The 14626-nt window shown below is 37.8% G+C and overlaps 2 protein-coding genes and 1 pseudogene across 3 annotated transcripts; all 3 read right to left on the reverse strand.

The window, feature by feature from the left end:
* Positions 1–377: 377 nt before the first annotated feature.
* LOC104767725 (UDP-glycosyltransferase 71B7-like) lies at positions 378–4876 on the reverse strand. The gene is made up of 2 exons (XM_019240878.2): positions 3867–4876; positions 378–837 (listed from the first exon to the last, which is right to left on the reverse strand). The coding sequence occupies exons 1-2, from the start codon at positions 4874–4876 to the stop codon at positions 378–380; spliced, it is 1470 nt and encodes a 489-aa protein (XP_019096423.2).
* Positions 4877–6931: 2055 nt separating this feature from the next.
* LOC147920416 (CENP-B homolog protein 2-like) lies at positions 6932–8497 on the reverse strand. The gene has a single exon (XM_087501062.1). The coding sequence runs from the start codon at positions 8495–8497 to the stop codon at positions 6932–6934; it is 1566 nt and encodes a 521-aa protein (XP_087357188.1).
* Positions 8498–11456: 2959 nt separating this feature from the next.
* LOC104766082 (UDP-glycosyltransferase 71B7 pseudogene) lies at positions 11457–13465 on the reverse strand (annotated as a pseudogene). The gene has a single exon (XR_015591523.1). The product of XR_015591523.1 is annotated as a UDP-glycosyltransferase 71B7 pseudogene (transcript).
* Between the last annotated feature and the right edge of the window lie 1161 nt (positions 13466–14626).

Genomic DNA, 14626 nt, shown 5'->3' on the forward strand with positions numbered 1-14626 from the left:
GAAACCAAGAAAACATTAGAGTGTCAATTATACAGCAATTGCATACAAATTATATGCTGTTTGTATATTGATTCGATGCTTTGTGTTGTTTGCACTTATGTTCATTTAATAGTACCATTGCTTATCTCTTTGTTTACCTTTCTTTAGATTTTCGTTTCATCTCCATCAATTACACATAATTATAAAAACCATTTCACGCATTGTCGTCTAAATCATTAGAGAAATCCAAATTGTCCTCTAAATCATTTGCTATCTTACAAGCATCACAGCTCAAATCATTGGAGAAATCCATATTGTTTTCCGGCTGTGGTTAACTGGCTCGGACTGTCCTTACTCTCAGCATCTTGCACCTCAACCTTGACAAGTTCTATAGCTAATCATGTCAAGCAAATGTTCTTCATAACGTCTTGAATAAACGTTTGCAATGCAGTTTGAGACGATCCACCATCCGTTAAAGCCATATGACATTTCTCACTTATCTCTTTCACTCTCTTCCTCACCTCACTATCCTGCTCCAGCAGACACTTGATTGTTGTCTCTATCTCCTCCGCTTTCACCGAAATCGTTGCCGGTCCCGGTAAATGATCGCCTCGCCAGTATTTTCTTATCTCCACCGCCAATCCAAGCTCCTCCACCATCACAAAAGCGTTAAACTTCTGCTCTGCATATAATGGCCATGCAGCCGTTGGAACACCAAACCAAAGGCTCTCTAGCATCGAATTCCACCCACAATGAGTGATGAATCCTCCAATAGCCGGATTCGCAAGCACGACCACTTGAGGAGCCCATCCGATCACTTTTCCTAGATCTTTCGTCCGATCAAAGAATCCTTCTGGACTATGAAGCACGGGGACGGCAGTTCCATGACGTTTCCCGTCTCGGAAACGTTTTAGGTACGGGGACTGCGAAGAAACGGCATGGAAACGTCTCCGGGACGTTTCGCACACGGTGGGGGACGGCAACAGTTTATGGGGACGGCAACGGTTCTAATCAAAAACGTTTCTGAAACGTTTCTATTGTAAAATAGGAAAATTTAACTGTTTTTCTTCCATTGTCCAAAAAAGAAAAGGAAAATTAACCTTTTAAATATTGTCTAATTAGGGTTTACAAATATCAATGCTATATATATCTCATATTTTTGCATTCTTACTTCACGTCGACGTTGTTCATCGCAAAACCAAAACACACAAACTTCTCTGTTTTTTATTTTTGGTGAAGACAAACTTCTCTGTTTAGCTCTGCAAAAGGTATGTCTCAACTCTCAAGCTTCTTAATAATTTAATATAAGTCAAATCTTTGTTTAATCAGTGTTTATAGATCGAAACAACGAAACTTATAAACATAGTAGTTGATAAGTTACGTAACTTACGTTTATATATTTTATATTGTTTGATTATATATTTTATAAGCGTTGCTTGATTATTAACTTACGTCTACGTAACTTTTTAATATTTATATGTAGGTTGATTATTGATATGGCTACTCAAGAAAACAGTGATAATGTCGATATTGATAGTGGATCTAGTCAAAACGGTGAAGCTCCATTATGGGCTTACGTGACTAAAATTCAGAAACAAGGAACAACAGGAGGAACTTGGAAGTTTAAGTGTAAGATATGTAATGAAACCAAGGGGGGATCTTATTCGAGAGTGAGAGCACATCTGCTTGGATTGAAAAACGCTGGTGTAAATTCTTGTCCGAAAGTAACTAAGAGTGAAAGACAAAAGATGCAAGGGTTAGAAGACGATTTTGAGAAGAAGAAAAACGAGAGTGGAGCTAGAGAGGTTCCTTTACCTTGTGAAACAAGTTTTAGCTCTAAAAAAAGAAAGTTTGTCATCTCCCCTATTGAGAAAGCATTTGGTATTGAAATCAGAGACCAGTTGGATCAGGAAATTGCAAGGATGTTTTACACAGGAGGATTGCCAATTAATCTTGCAAGAAATCCGCATTATCACAGGTCCTACCAGTTTGCTGCTTCCCACAACATTGATGGTTATGTGTCTCCTGGTTATAATAAGTTGAGGACAACTTTGCTACAGAAAGAGAGAACTCATGTTGAGAAGTTATTAGAACCACTAAAGCTAACATGGAAAGAAAAAGGATTGACGATTGTGTCAGATGGTTGGAGTGATCCTACAAGAAAACCTCTGATTAATTTCATTGCTACTTCTGCTAGTGGTCCTATATTTCTCAAGGCTGTGAATTGTTTTGGCGAAGTGAAAGATAAATTCTTCATTTCTGATTTGATGAAAGAGGTTCTCAATGAGGTGGGTCATCAAAACGTCGTGCAAATCATCACTGATAATGCAGCAAATTGTAAGGCAGCCGGTGAGATTATTGAATGCATGTTTCCTCACATCTATTGGACACCATGTGTTGTCCATACACTTAATCTGGCCTTGAAGAACATATGTGCAGAAAAGAATGTGGAAACGAATGTCGTAACATATGATGAATGCAGTTGGATAACAATAATTCATGACGATGCGATGGCAATAAAAAATTTCATCATGAACCACAACATGAGGCTGTCAATGTTCAACAAGGTCAGTCCTCTTAAATTACTATCAGTTGCTGATACTCGTTTTGCTTCCATCATTGTGATGCTTAAGAGATTGAAGCTTATCAAAAGAGGTCTTGAAGCTATGGTCATAAGTGAGGAGTGGTCTACTTATAAAGAGGATAATTGGGGGAGAGCAAGCTTTGTTAAAGAGAAGATTGTGGATGATGATTGGTGGGAAAAAGTTTCTTATATCATTGATTTCACAAGACCTATATATGATATGATTAGGTTTTGTGACACTAACAAGCCATGCCTTCATTTGGTGTATGAGATGTGGGATTCTATGATTGAGAAGGTGAAGCTTGAGATCTACAAGAAAGAAAACCGTCAAATGTCTGAATATAGTGTCTTTTACACTGTTGTTTATGAGATCTTAGTGGCTCGTTGGACGAAGAATAACATCCCCTACATTGTCTAGCTCACTCTTTAAATACTAGGTAAATTTTAAATTATGTGTTTAACTTTTTTATTTTATTTCATTGACAATATATAATAGTTTTCATTTGTTGCAGATTTTATAGTGATGTATGGCTTAATGAGGATGCTACAAGAAAAGGTCCCCATAGAGATGGTGAAATCTCTCGTGAGAGGATGAAATGCTTTCGAAGATTGTTTTCTAATGATGATGAGCATACTAAGGTTATTAATGAGTATGCATTATTCTCCATGAGGACTGGTCATTTTGCAGATTTATCATGCATTGTAGGAATGGGTACTATGGAACCCATTCGTTGGTGGGCTAACTTTGGTGCTGATACTCCATGTCTCCAAGCTTTGGCTTTTAAATTGCTTGGTCAACCTAGTTCATCATGCTGAGCGCAATTGGAGTACTTACAACTTTATTCACTCACTCAGAAGAAATAAGTTAAATCCAAGCCGTGTTGAAGACTTGGTTTACATCCACAACAATCTACGCCACTTATCAAGGAATTCTGGTCAATATGAGGATGAAAAGACCAAGATGTGGGATGTTGGTGGAGATTCATATGATACCATGGAAGATGTCGGATTTTTGGAGTTTGCTAATCTTTCATTAGATGAGCCCGATCTTGAGAATGAGTTTCTCAAAGAATAATTTATTTTAACTATTATTTAATATATTATAGTCATGTTTTGTTTCATGAAATTTTTTTTATAAGTGACTTTATTTATTTTATTTTACTAATATATGGATATTTTTATATTTTATATATTATAAAACTGACATACCCTTGCAGTACCCGTACCCCTAAATATTTACTTCGCCGTTTCCCGTCCCCGTCCCATCACCCGTTTCCCGTTCTCGTCCCCGTCTCGGTGCAGCATAGCTTCCGGAAGAACTTCTTCTAGATTCGTAAACTCTCTAGGAGGTTCTTTAAATATATTAGTAGATTCACGACGGAGGGACCAGATAAACCGGTGGCCACTTCTCTCTAGGGCGATTGCGATTTCTCTTACTTGTTCCTCACTTAAGCCTCCCATGCTCCCAAAGCAGAGGAACACAACCGAACTAAGTGGTTGCTTGTCTAACCACCGTAAAATATCCGATTGTTTCTCATCCTTGGAACAATCAACATGGTTCTCCAGATGCAACAATGGTCCAACAGGATAAACAGGAGGAGTACCACCACTCGAAAGAGACTTCAACACATAAGGTTCAAGCTCAGCAACAGTATTAATCAAAATACCCTTCAGCTCTCTAAATTTTCTAGCTTGGCATACATACAAGGGGAGCCACACTTTAGATGCAAGAGCGTGAGGAAGACACTTCACCGGATAAGGACGACTCAAACTCGGAACGTTCAACACAGCTTCCGAGTCTAAATAATCACTTTCACTTACATCGTATTTGTTCTCATCGTACAACATCTGAATATGATATCCAAGTGCGAGTACTCCTCCACTCGATGTGTAAAACATATAACTCGGAACACCAAACTCGTTAGCCACATCTATCATTGAGGTACAGAACATGTCTAGGACGAACCCAACAATCCTCGGAGAGTCCGGTAGCGTCAAGTACTCGTCGACGAGTTTTGCGACGGCGCGTTTAACCTTTGGCACTTGGTTCTCGACATGGACATCATTACTCGTAAGCTCGGAGGTTTGTTCATCTCCTGCGGAGAAGACTTCGTAGCGGAGGCGGTTGTTAGATGCGGCGGAGAGTGCTGCAACGTAATCGGAAGCACCGACTTCGCCTCCGGAAATGAAAGGAAGTATGAATACTGAGATAAAGAGGTGGCTTTCATGCTCAACTAGCAGCTTTGCCAACTCCACCGTTGATCGGAAATGACCGATTCCAGGATAGGGGTTGAAGACAAGCTCAAAATTCATGTTATGTTCTTCATTTTTTTTTTTTCTCGGTGCTTTTGCCTGAATCTTCGAAGGGATAACGTTCGCTGACTGTTATACGAATGATGCCAACAACAAGCAGATATGTACAAGAGCTCTAGTAGCTGTTTCGGCTTCATTCACAGAACTCTGTTCGTTGGACAGGCCTAGAGATTTCAAACGGGCCTAAAGCCTGCGGGCCATGCCCGATATGTCACTTAGCGGGGCGGGCTTGGGCCTTTAAATTGATGCCCAAAAAAGAGCGAGTCTCGCGGACTCGACCCGTTTGGTTTGCGGGTCAGGCGGTTTTTGTCCGCCGGCGACCGCGGGTTTGCGGGTGGTCCGAAGAATCTTTTGTCTTCTCCGGTTCTTTGAACCTGTGTCAATTCATCTTGAATCTTCATGAATTGGGAGATTTTTCTTATGAATATGGGTAAAGAATGGTACGAAATGAATCAATGATCGAGAGATGGCATATCAATTGACGTGAATTGCCACCATGAGTCTAAGCCGTTGCAAGCCAAGAAATTGCCGCCATGAGTGTAAGAAGAGCTATCTTGTAGCCACGACAGGTACTTTTGTCTGGTTTTTTTGTTGTAATTTAGCCGAGATTCAGGTTTTGATGATTCATTAGTTCATTAATTCAGATTTGTTGTAAGTTTTGATTGGGTTGTTTTTTTGAAATTTTGTGGTCTTCAATACTTTATCTGGATTATTCTTTGGTTCTAACTTCTCTAGTTCATTAAGGAATTATGATGTTGTATGTGTAAAGCCTCAACATGTCGACTAAATTAAATAAATTGTTCAAGGTGATCTAGGGATGAATCGGATTATGTCTGAGAAGTTGTACCAGAGAGGAATGATTGCACATATTTGTGCTGTTTTGGAGTTGCAGCAGAGGTTTATGACAACCAACGTTTTCATAAAAACGAGACTGAGAGACAATTTCCATGAATCATCTTATTTCCTCGATGTGAGGTAAAGACATATAAGTTGCTAAGTGATTGCTTGTTGATGAGAGAGAGCTTGATCTTAAACACTACGGGAAGGTTGCATCTCGATCTTATATACATGACACTGACGCAAAACCACTCATGTAATCGGTTGCAATATAATCAAACATTGTGGATTGCAGGACACAGTGAATCTCATGGCAACCGTTCTATTAGCTACAATGTTTTTGAAATACAAATTGAAAGAAGAAAACACAGCAAATATAATAGAAGTAGCAGTTTCTGATGTCTTGGACCATGGATTTAGAACTCGTGACATGAATACTAGCTTTTGGAACTGTATGTTAATCACCTTTCTCCTCTTCTCTTGGAACTCGTGACATTGTAGGTGTTTTTTTTCTTTACTAGCTAGCTTTAGATATACATATATTGTTCATAAGAACGTTTCATTGCCTTTTCTTCAGAACATTGGTTCTATATGTTTTGCTATGTTGATGTCATTTTTACGAGATTCTCTTGTTTCCACAAGTTCCAATTACGATTGCTTTTGAAATTCATTTAGTCAAGTCTTATATAATTCTTTGGATTCATGTGTTACCATCTTGTACAGGTTTCATGATGAGGTTATGGGCTTACCATTGGCTGGAATAGAGGCAGTACTATCGAGCGATGATCTCCAAATTGCTTCTGAGATTCTGGGTTCACGTCTTGCGCCTACAGGTAACCGCTGTATTGGTTTAATACTTTCAGTTTACTATTTATTTGATTTAAATTTCAGTTTAAACATCTTCATTTGTTGTTTATAGTTCTACTTGTTTTGCTATGTTGATGTTAATCGGTAGAGGGAGTCTCAATGTTCTACGACATCACATTATTCAAATGCATAGTTGTTTCATAGTTGCATACAGTAAAACCTCTATAAATTAATACTCTATAAATTAATAAACACTATAAATTAATAAATTTTGCTGGTCCCAAGTCGGGCCAGTGTAAAAATTAACAATATTCGATAAGATAATAAGATAATAATTTTTTCGAAATCTCCTTATAAAATATAGTCCCAATAATATCATAAATTAATAATCATAAATCATAGGCATAAATACTAAGACAATTTTGTAAAATATGAATCTAGTGTTGTTTGTCTTTTCTTAAAGTTGGAATCTCGTTGGAGTTCATCTCTGATTTTCCTTATTGCATCAAAAACTCTTGGTGTTGTCTTCTCGATTTGCATCCAAAAGTTGTGAAGAGTTCTAGACGCGATAATTGCTTCCTTACGTGTAACTGGTTCCAAAGGTTCCACATTATCGTCTTCAGCTTCTTCATCAACATTAATGACAGAAACCACAATCTCTTCTAAACTCTGAACTTCTGAGCATGCATCGTTTTCACCTGGATAGTCGAGTAGACTATTGACATCCATTTTATTTCGATAACCAAGATTATTAATCACCACTTCAAGTTCCTGCATACCATCTTCACAAACTGATTCCTCTTCTGAATTTCTTGATACGGCATCCCTTGAACGAATTTTACAATGTCGAAAACAATTTGCTATTGTCTCTCCATGGACATTAGTTGTCCAAGCAGAGACCGCAAAATTGATAGCATGCAAAACATTGATCTTAGCTGGATCAGATTGTCCCAACTCATATCCTTCTAAAACCTCACGGTAAAATCTCCTTCGATAATGCATTTTAAAAGCTCTTATTATTCCAGCATCACAAGGTTGGATTTTTGACGTCATGTTAGGTGGCAAGAAAAACAACTCAACATTATGTAATCCTTCAATATTTCTTGGATGTGCTGGGCAATTATCTACCACAAACAAAACCCTTCTACCATGCATTATCTGATCAAACCAGCGAATATATTCTTCAAAAATAACACTTGTCATCCAAGCTCTTTTGTTGGCTCGATAATGACAATTCAAGCTATTCATGTTGACATTCTTGAAGCAGCGCGGCTTCGCATATTTTCCAATAATCCATAAGGGATTTTTTTCAGACCCATCCTCGTTACAGCAAATAACAACAGTTAACCTTTCTTTGTCTTGTTTTTTGCCTTCAAGTTGTTTTGTAGCAAGAGAATGATCAGCTTGTAACCTATAAAACAAACCAGTTTCATCCATATTAAAAACATCTTTCTTAGAAAACTTATCTATTTTTCCTCTTATAGCTTCCAGCTTCTTTTCCATGTCTTCAACATCAACTGAACCGCTTTCTCCAAACCGACGAAACGGCTTGATACCGTGTCGTAATTTGAATTTTTCAAGCCAGCCTTGAGAAAATTGGTGCTCAAAATCTTGTTCCGGGTATACAAGTTTCATAGTCACTTTTGCCTTCTCTAAAATTAGTTCTCCGGTCATATTCACACGATCTTGGTATTGAAGAAACCATTCAAAAAGAACTTTCTCCATCTCTGGATATTTTGCTGGTTTGTGACGTTTGATATCTTTTCTGGATTCCAGATTGGTGGAAAGATATTCATCTGATCTTTTGAGTGTGTTTGAGATTGTACCTTGGCTAACTTGAATTTGAAATTTTTCTTGAATCCACAATTGCAACTCTTTTTGAGTATATTTGGTATGATCTCTTTTGTACTCACATAACTCTTTGCGTATTTGGTCTGTCATGGTTGCTTTTGCAACACCTTTTAGATGAGAAGCCATAGCTAAGATTTTGTGTAAAGAAAAAAAATAGTAGACGAGAATAGCTCGTACGTTCACGTTCGTGTCTACAAATAAAGACACAGGTTCTATAGAAATATGAATGTTAACATAATTGAATATGTTATATCAAAGCATAAGGAATTTTATATAAAGAAAAATTCTAAAAAAGTATATGATTTTAAGGAAAAAATTCCAAATTTACATCTAGAAATATTTTAAAAGTTAATGTAGTGAATAATATTGTATTTTACAAAAATATTCCTATAAATTAATAATTATTAATTTATACGATAAATTAATAATTATTAATTTATGGATAAATTAATATCACTATAAATTAATAAAATCTCAAAATCCCCACATTATTAATTTATAGAGGTTTTACTGTATTTGTTGTTCACGGTCGTACGGAGCTTGGTGGAGGAGAAGAAGAGATGCCCGCGGACATGCCCATTAGTCCGCAAAACTAAGCGGAGCAGGCATGGACATTGATACGTTGCCCCTCCCGCCCGTGGCGGACCTGTCCACGGCGGATCACTGAAAAACGAGACCATCACGGTCAGTCTGTTTGGGCGCGGGTATACCCGTTTGACATCTCTAGTCACAGGCCCATTAGTATATACAAGACCCCTTTCTTCTATACTTACGTTACGTCGATAACAAAAGTTAAGAGGAGAAAGTGAGATTAGGGTTTTTGTTTTATATCAAATCATTTATATTATGTTCAAATTAAAATGTATATCAAATCATTTATAATTAAAATGAATTAAGTCAAATAGCTATTTATCTGTTTATATATTGTGTGAGTTTTAGTTTTCTTAATTGTTGATATTTTTCTTTGGTTTGGGGTAAAATGTTCATTGTTGAGCAAAGTAATTAAACCATGACAATTGACGCCTAAACGTTGCGTCAGACAAGTGACCATGAAAACCATATGTTCCAAGGTGAAATTTAATATTTAGGCAATTGAGGTAAATAGTATCTCTAAGACCATGTGCATCAGCATAGTTTTGTCCCGTCCTTCAGTATAAAAATTTTAAATTTAAATAGAAATGAAACAATTATCAAAAAAACGTTCCTCCAAAGGGGACGTATTTTTCTCCGTCCTTTGTTACACGTGGCAGCGTCTAAATTTGGTTTCGTAGCGAAGATTCAGACGATGGGTTCCATCGAAGAAGAGCAAAGACCTCTCATCGAAGAAGGTTTAATTTCACAGGTTTGTTCAATTTCTGATCAATTAGGTTTAGCTAATTTTGATTTCGCATGTTTAGGTTTCTGCTGAATTCCAAAAAAAAAAAAATCTGGACTTTAGGTTGATCTTATGCTTTTCATTTCTGGATTTATTGAGATAGTTTCTGGGTAATCACTGTTTTATCTGATCCCAGTGTTGTTCTTATGATCGTTTTTATATTTAGGTGATGATTCCAATGTTTTGTGATTTTGTTTTGGAACCAGGAAGCAAAATTGTATGCTGAAGATGGTTCGGTAGACTTTAATGGAACCCACCATTGAAGGAGAAAACAGGGAACTGGAAAGCTTGTCCTTTCATTCTTGGTAATGAATGCTGTGAGAGGCTAGCTTACTATGGTATTGCTGGGAATCTTATCACTTACCTCACTACTAAGCTACATCAAGGAAACGTTTCCGCTGCTACAAACGTTACTACATGGCAAGGGACTTGTTATCTTACTCCTCTCATTGGAGCTATCTTAGCCGATGCTTACTGGGGAAGATACTTGACTACTACTATAACTACTATAAGACTAATTGTAGCATTTTATAGCTCTGTATGTTGGTTATAGAGCAGCTAATGAAACACAAGACAAGAACTCTGCTATTGCTGGAAGTAGAAAAATCGAGCATACCAATGATAGCAAGTAAAAAACTTTCAATCCGCTTCATTAACTTTTGAGGAACGTATAGCTTTGTTTGGTTTGACAAGGTAACCGGTGTGATGCAGGTATCTTGACAAAGCCGATGTTATCTCAGAAGAAGAGTCTATCGAGTTTTGTATTTGCTAATGTTCTTGCCTTTAGTTTACACTTACGTCTCTGTGTGTCATGATCTTCTCAATTTGGCATCCAAATATGTTGTTTTTCCTTGACGTACTTGTTTGCACCCAGTCAGGCTTCAGTCTGCAACCTGTAAGTGCAGATACCTCTCCTGTACTTATTGCTTTTCTTGTTTTACCATCAGATATTGCATTCTTGCTTTCGAATTCTTGATGATGCTTACGTTGTTGCTGGGTTTTTATGCAGAAACCTTTCTTTTCAAACTTTGGAGCCATTGTCACTTTTTCAGTGCTTGGAACTTGTGTAGCTTCCATGGTTACTGGATTGATTTTGTTCCTGGTTTTTACTAATTGAAGATATGAACCATGGTGGCAGCATTTGTGGTTCTGCAACTTGTTTACAGTCACAGAATGCTGAAAACGTTTTGATATGAATTTGTTTGTTTTGTTTAATCACTTGAGCTGATATTACTCTGATAAGTTTATGCTGCTCAGTGTAGTAGTCTAGAGAAACTATCTAGAATGTTTTGAACTGAAACTGTAAACGGTGATTGATTATATTGTAGAATCAACCTTGACTCGTTTCTTTGCTTCTCCTACTTGCAGGGACTGCAGTTCAAATGGCTCTTTTCTCTGCTCTTGCCGTCAGTTATTCAGGTAACTTAACTAAGCAATAGTCAAGTGTGATTTAGCTTCGTATGGCTGGCGATGACCTTTGATGCTTTCTCTTGTGTCTCATTGTAGTTGTATTGCATGCTGGGGGACCAAAATGTGAGGGACACCAATGTCCATACCAAACTTAAAAACTCTGAAAATAATCTTATTATATTTGAGGGACACCAATGCCCATGCTCTAATAGCATTTTTTTACATATTCAATTGCTAGTACTATTTTATATACTGATTTGGTGAAGAAAAAATTTATATGCTATGACTTAATAGATCTAATTTCAATAAAAAGTTTAATGATTACTTGAAAATCTGAGGGACACCAATGCCCATGCTCTAATAGCATTCAGGTGCATACTTACTGAACACATAATAAATCACAAACTCTAGAAACATTGTTTTCTCATGACCGTTCAAAGGATCCATCACAAACATAAAAGACATGCCTATCATTCAAGAGCGTTACATGAGCCATTTCCCTAGCTACGATCATGTTAAGAAATATTCTTCGTAACGTCTTGAATAAACGTTTGCAACGCAGTTTGAGACGATCCACCATCCATCAAAGCCACTTGGCATTTCTCACTCATCTCTTTCACTCTCTTCCTCACCTCACTATCCTGCTCCATTAGACACATGATTCCCCTCTGTATCTCCTCTGCTGTCACCAAAACCGTCTCCTTTCCCGATCCCGCAATAAGATCACCTAGCCAATACTTTCTTATCTCCACAGCTAGACCAAGCTCATCCACCATCTCGAATGCATTGAACTTCTGTTCCGCGTATAACGGCCATGGCGTCGTGGGAACACCGAACCAAAGACTCTCGAGGATCGAATTCCACCCACCGTGAGTAATGAAACCTCCAACCGCCGGATTAGCTAGCACGGCCACCTGCGGAGCCCATCCGATCACTTTTCCTCTCTCCTTTGTCCGATCAAAGAACCCCTCCGGGAGAACTTCTTCAAGATTCGTAAACTCTCTTGGAGGTTCTTTGAATATATTGGGAGATGCACGACGGAGAGACCACAAGAAACGGTGGCCGCTTCGTTCTAGGGCGATGGCGATTTCTCTTGCTTGTTCCTCACGGAAGCCTCCCATGCTTCCGAAGCAGAGGAACACTACTGATCTGTTTGGTTGCTTGTCAAGCCACCCTAAAATCTCTGATTGCTTCTCGTCCTTGGAATCACCAACTCCAACTCCGTTCTCGAGTTGCAACAGTGGTCCTACTGGATAAGGAGGAGGAGTATCACAACCACTCGATAAAAACTTTAACGCATATGGTTCCAACTGAGCAACAGTATTTACCAAAATACCCTTCATCTCTCTGAATTTTCTTGCTTGGTTAACAAACAGTGGGAGCCATTGTTTAGATGCGTAAGCGTGAGGAAGGCACTTCACCGGAAGCGGACGAGTCAAGCTAGGAACGTCCAGCACATCATCTGATGTGTCTTCAAAATCACTTTCGGTTATATCGTACTTGTTGTCATCGTACAACATCTGGATGTGAAGTTTAAGTCCGAGATTCCCTGCGCTCGAAGTGTAAAACAAGTAGCTCGGAACACCTAGCTCGTTAGCCACGTCTACCATGGACGTGCAAAACATGTCGACGACCACCCCAGCGACCTTCGGCGAATCTGGTTTCGTTGAGTAGTCGTTGACGAGTTTTTCAACGAGGTCTCTCACTTTTGGTACGTGATACTCTATATGGAACTCAGGCCTCGCCGGATCGAAGTTTGGTTGATCTTCGTCGGTAATGACTTCGTAGCGGAGGCGGTCGTTAGGTGGGGCGGAGAGAACACCCACTTCGCCTCCAGGAAGGATGATTACGGAGATAGAGAGGCGGGTCTCTTGCTCAACTAGTAGCTTAGCCATCTCCACGGCTGATCTGAGATGCCCGGTTGCAACTAAAGGGATGAAGACAAGCTCAACTTTCATGTTTTATTTTTTTTGTTTTCTTTTCTGTGTCCTCTTTCGTTTCTGTGCTTTTGTCTGAATCATCGAGATGATATAAGCTCCACTAAATAGTAAATAGTTCTCGGCTTCTTTTGCTTAGCTCCATGTTTTGTGCCGAATAATTAAGTCACTTTCCATCAGTTTCAATTTTTGTAGCTAGACTTCTTTGATTTTTGATGGATATGGTCCGTAGATAATATTGTCGTCATATGTAGAATCAAAATGAGTTTCTCCACTTTTATTGAACGTCGGTTCAGTACTATGGTTGTTTTTAGTAATATCATTACCTTTTAAGTTGAGTTTAACTAAGGTCAAATATAAAAATTTATGTATCATGTACTTTCGTTTTTACTATTTGCGAAATCAAAAGAAACATATATGATATTCTAAATTAAACATAGTAATTTTTTAATAGGGAATTTGTAAGAAAAACAATTTTTTTTGAAAAAAAAACTATGGCTATGAACTTCTATTTTTATGTTTTGATCAAATTACGTGTATTTTATAGAGAGAGTAAAAAAAAAATCACACACAACACTCATGCTGCCACATAAGACACATGATGATGCATCTAGGAAAACGTCCTATTTCCTCTTGAGAACTATCATATCGTACCAGATCCACTCCGAACTTTGGCCTCGTTCTATATCTCTCTCAAACTTAAATTTTTCGTTTATTTTTCCCCGAATTGATAGTTTTCTATCAATTTCCCCAATTTTCTCGGTTTAAATGGTTTACAAACCAAACCCAAAAATAACCGACACAAATTTGGTATGAAACCAATTTTTAAACCAGACCCGACCCATAAATAAATCCAATATCTTCTTCTGCTTGACCGGGTTCTTCTTCTACCTTCCGTTACGAGGATCAAGAAAACACCATCCGTGAATTCATGCCTAATAACAGGAGAATCAAGGTCTACTTTAAACACAATCCTTTCAATTCCTTTTTTTTGTTTTTACTTCTTCAAATATGCAATGGTTTCTCATTTCTTTGATTCTCATTTTTTTAATTTCTGGGTTTGGCAATTAATAGAAAGAAAAAAAAAATCTGGGTTTGGGTTTCTGATTGAATTTGAAATTCAGAAGTCTTGAACTTCAATCACAAGATCAATTCCAAAGAATATGAGATCACTATTTGGTGAATCGTTCAAATTTGTTCAACGTGATAATTGGGAATTTGGAGAGAGAGAGAGAGTTGGGTGGTGTGTCTCGTTGGTTGGTTTTTTAGTTTGATTTTTGGGCTTTGTTGTTTTGATATGGAATTGAAATTTTGAGATTTTGGGATTTTTCCTCCATGGTTGATTGCTTCACAATCTTGCTTTCATTGTTTAAGGGCTAGATGTTGTACATGATTTGATCAATAGCAAACAATTATGTATGGGGAGTCTCATGTCGGAGATAATGAAGAAAATTAATTAGGTTTATTGATATTTTTAATTTTTGGGTTTGATGGGTTTAATTTTGAAATCGGATTGAAAGTAGGTTTAATCCG

The sequence above is a fragment of the Camelina sativa genome, chromosome 19, assembly GCF_030686135.1.
Source record: "Camelina sativa cultivar CO46 ecotype springtype chromosome 19, ASM3068613v1".
NCBI classification, from domain to species: domain Eukaryota; kingdom Viridiplantae; phylum Streptophyta; class Magnoliopsida; order Brassicales; family Brassicaceae; genus Camelina; species Camelina sativa.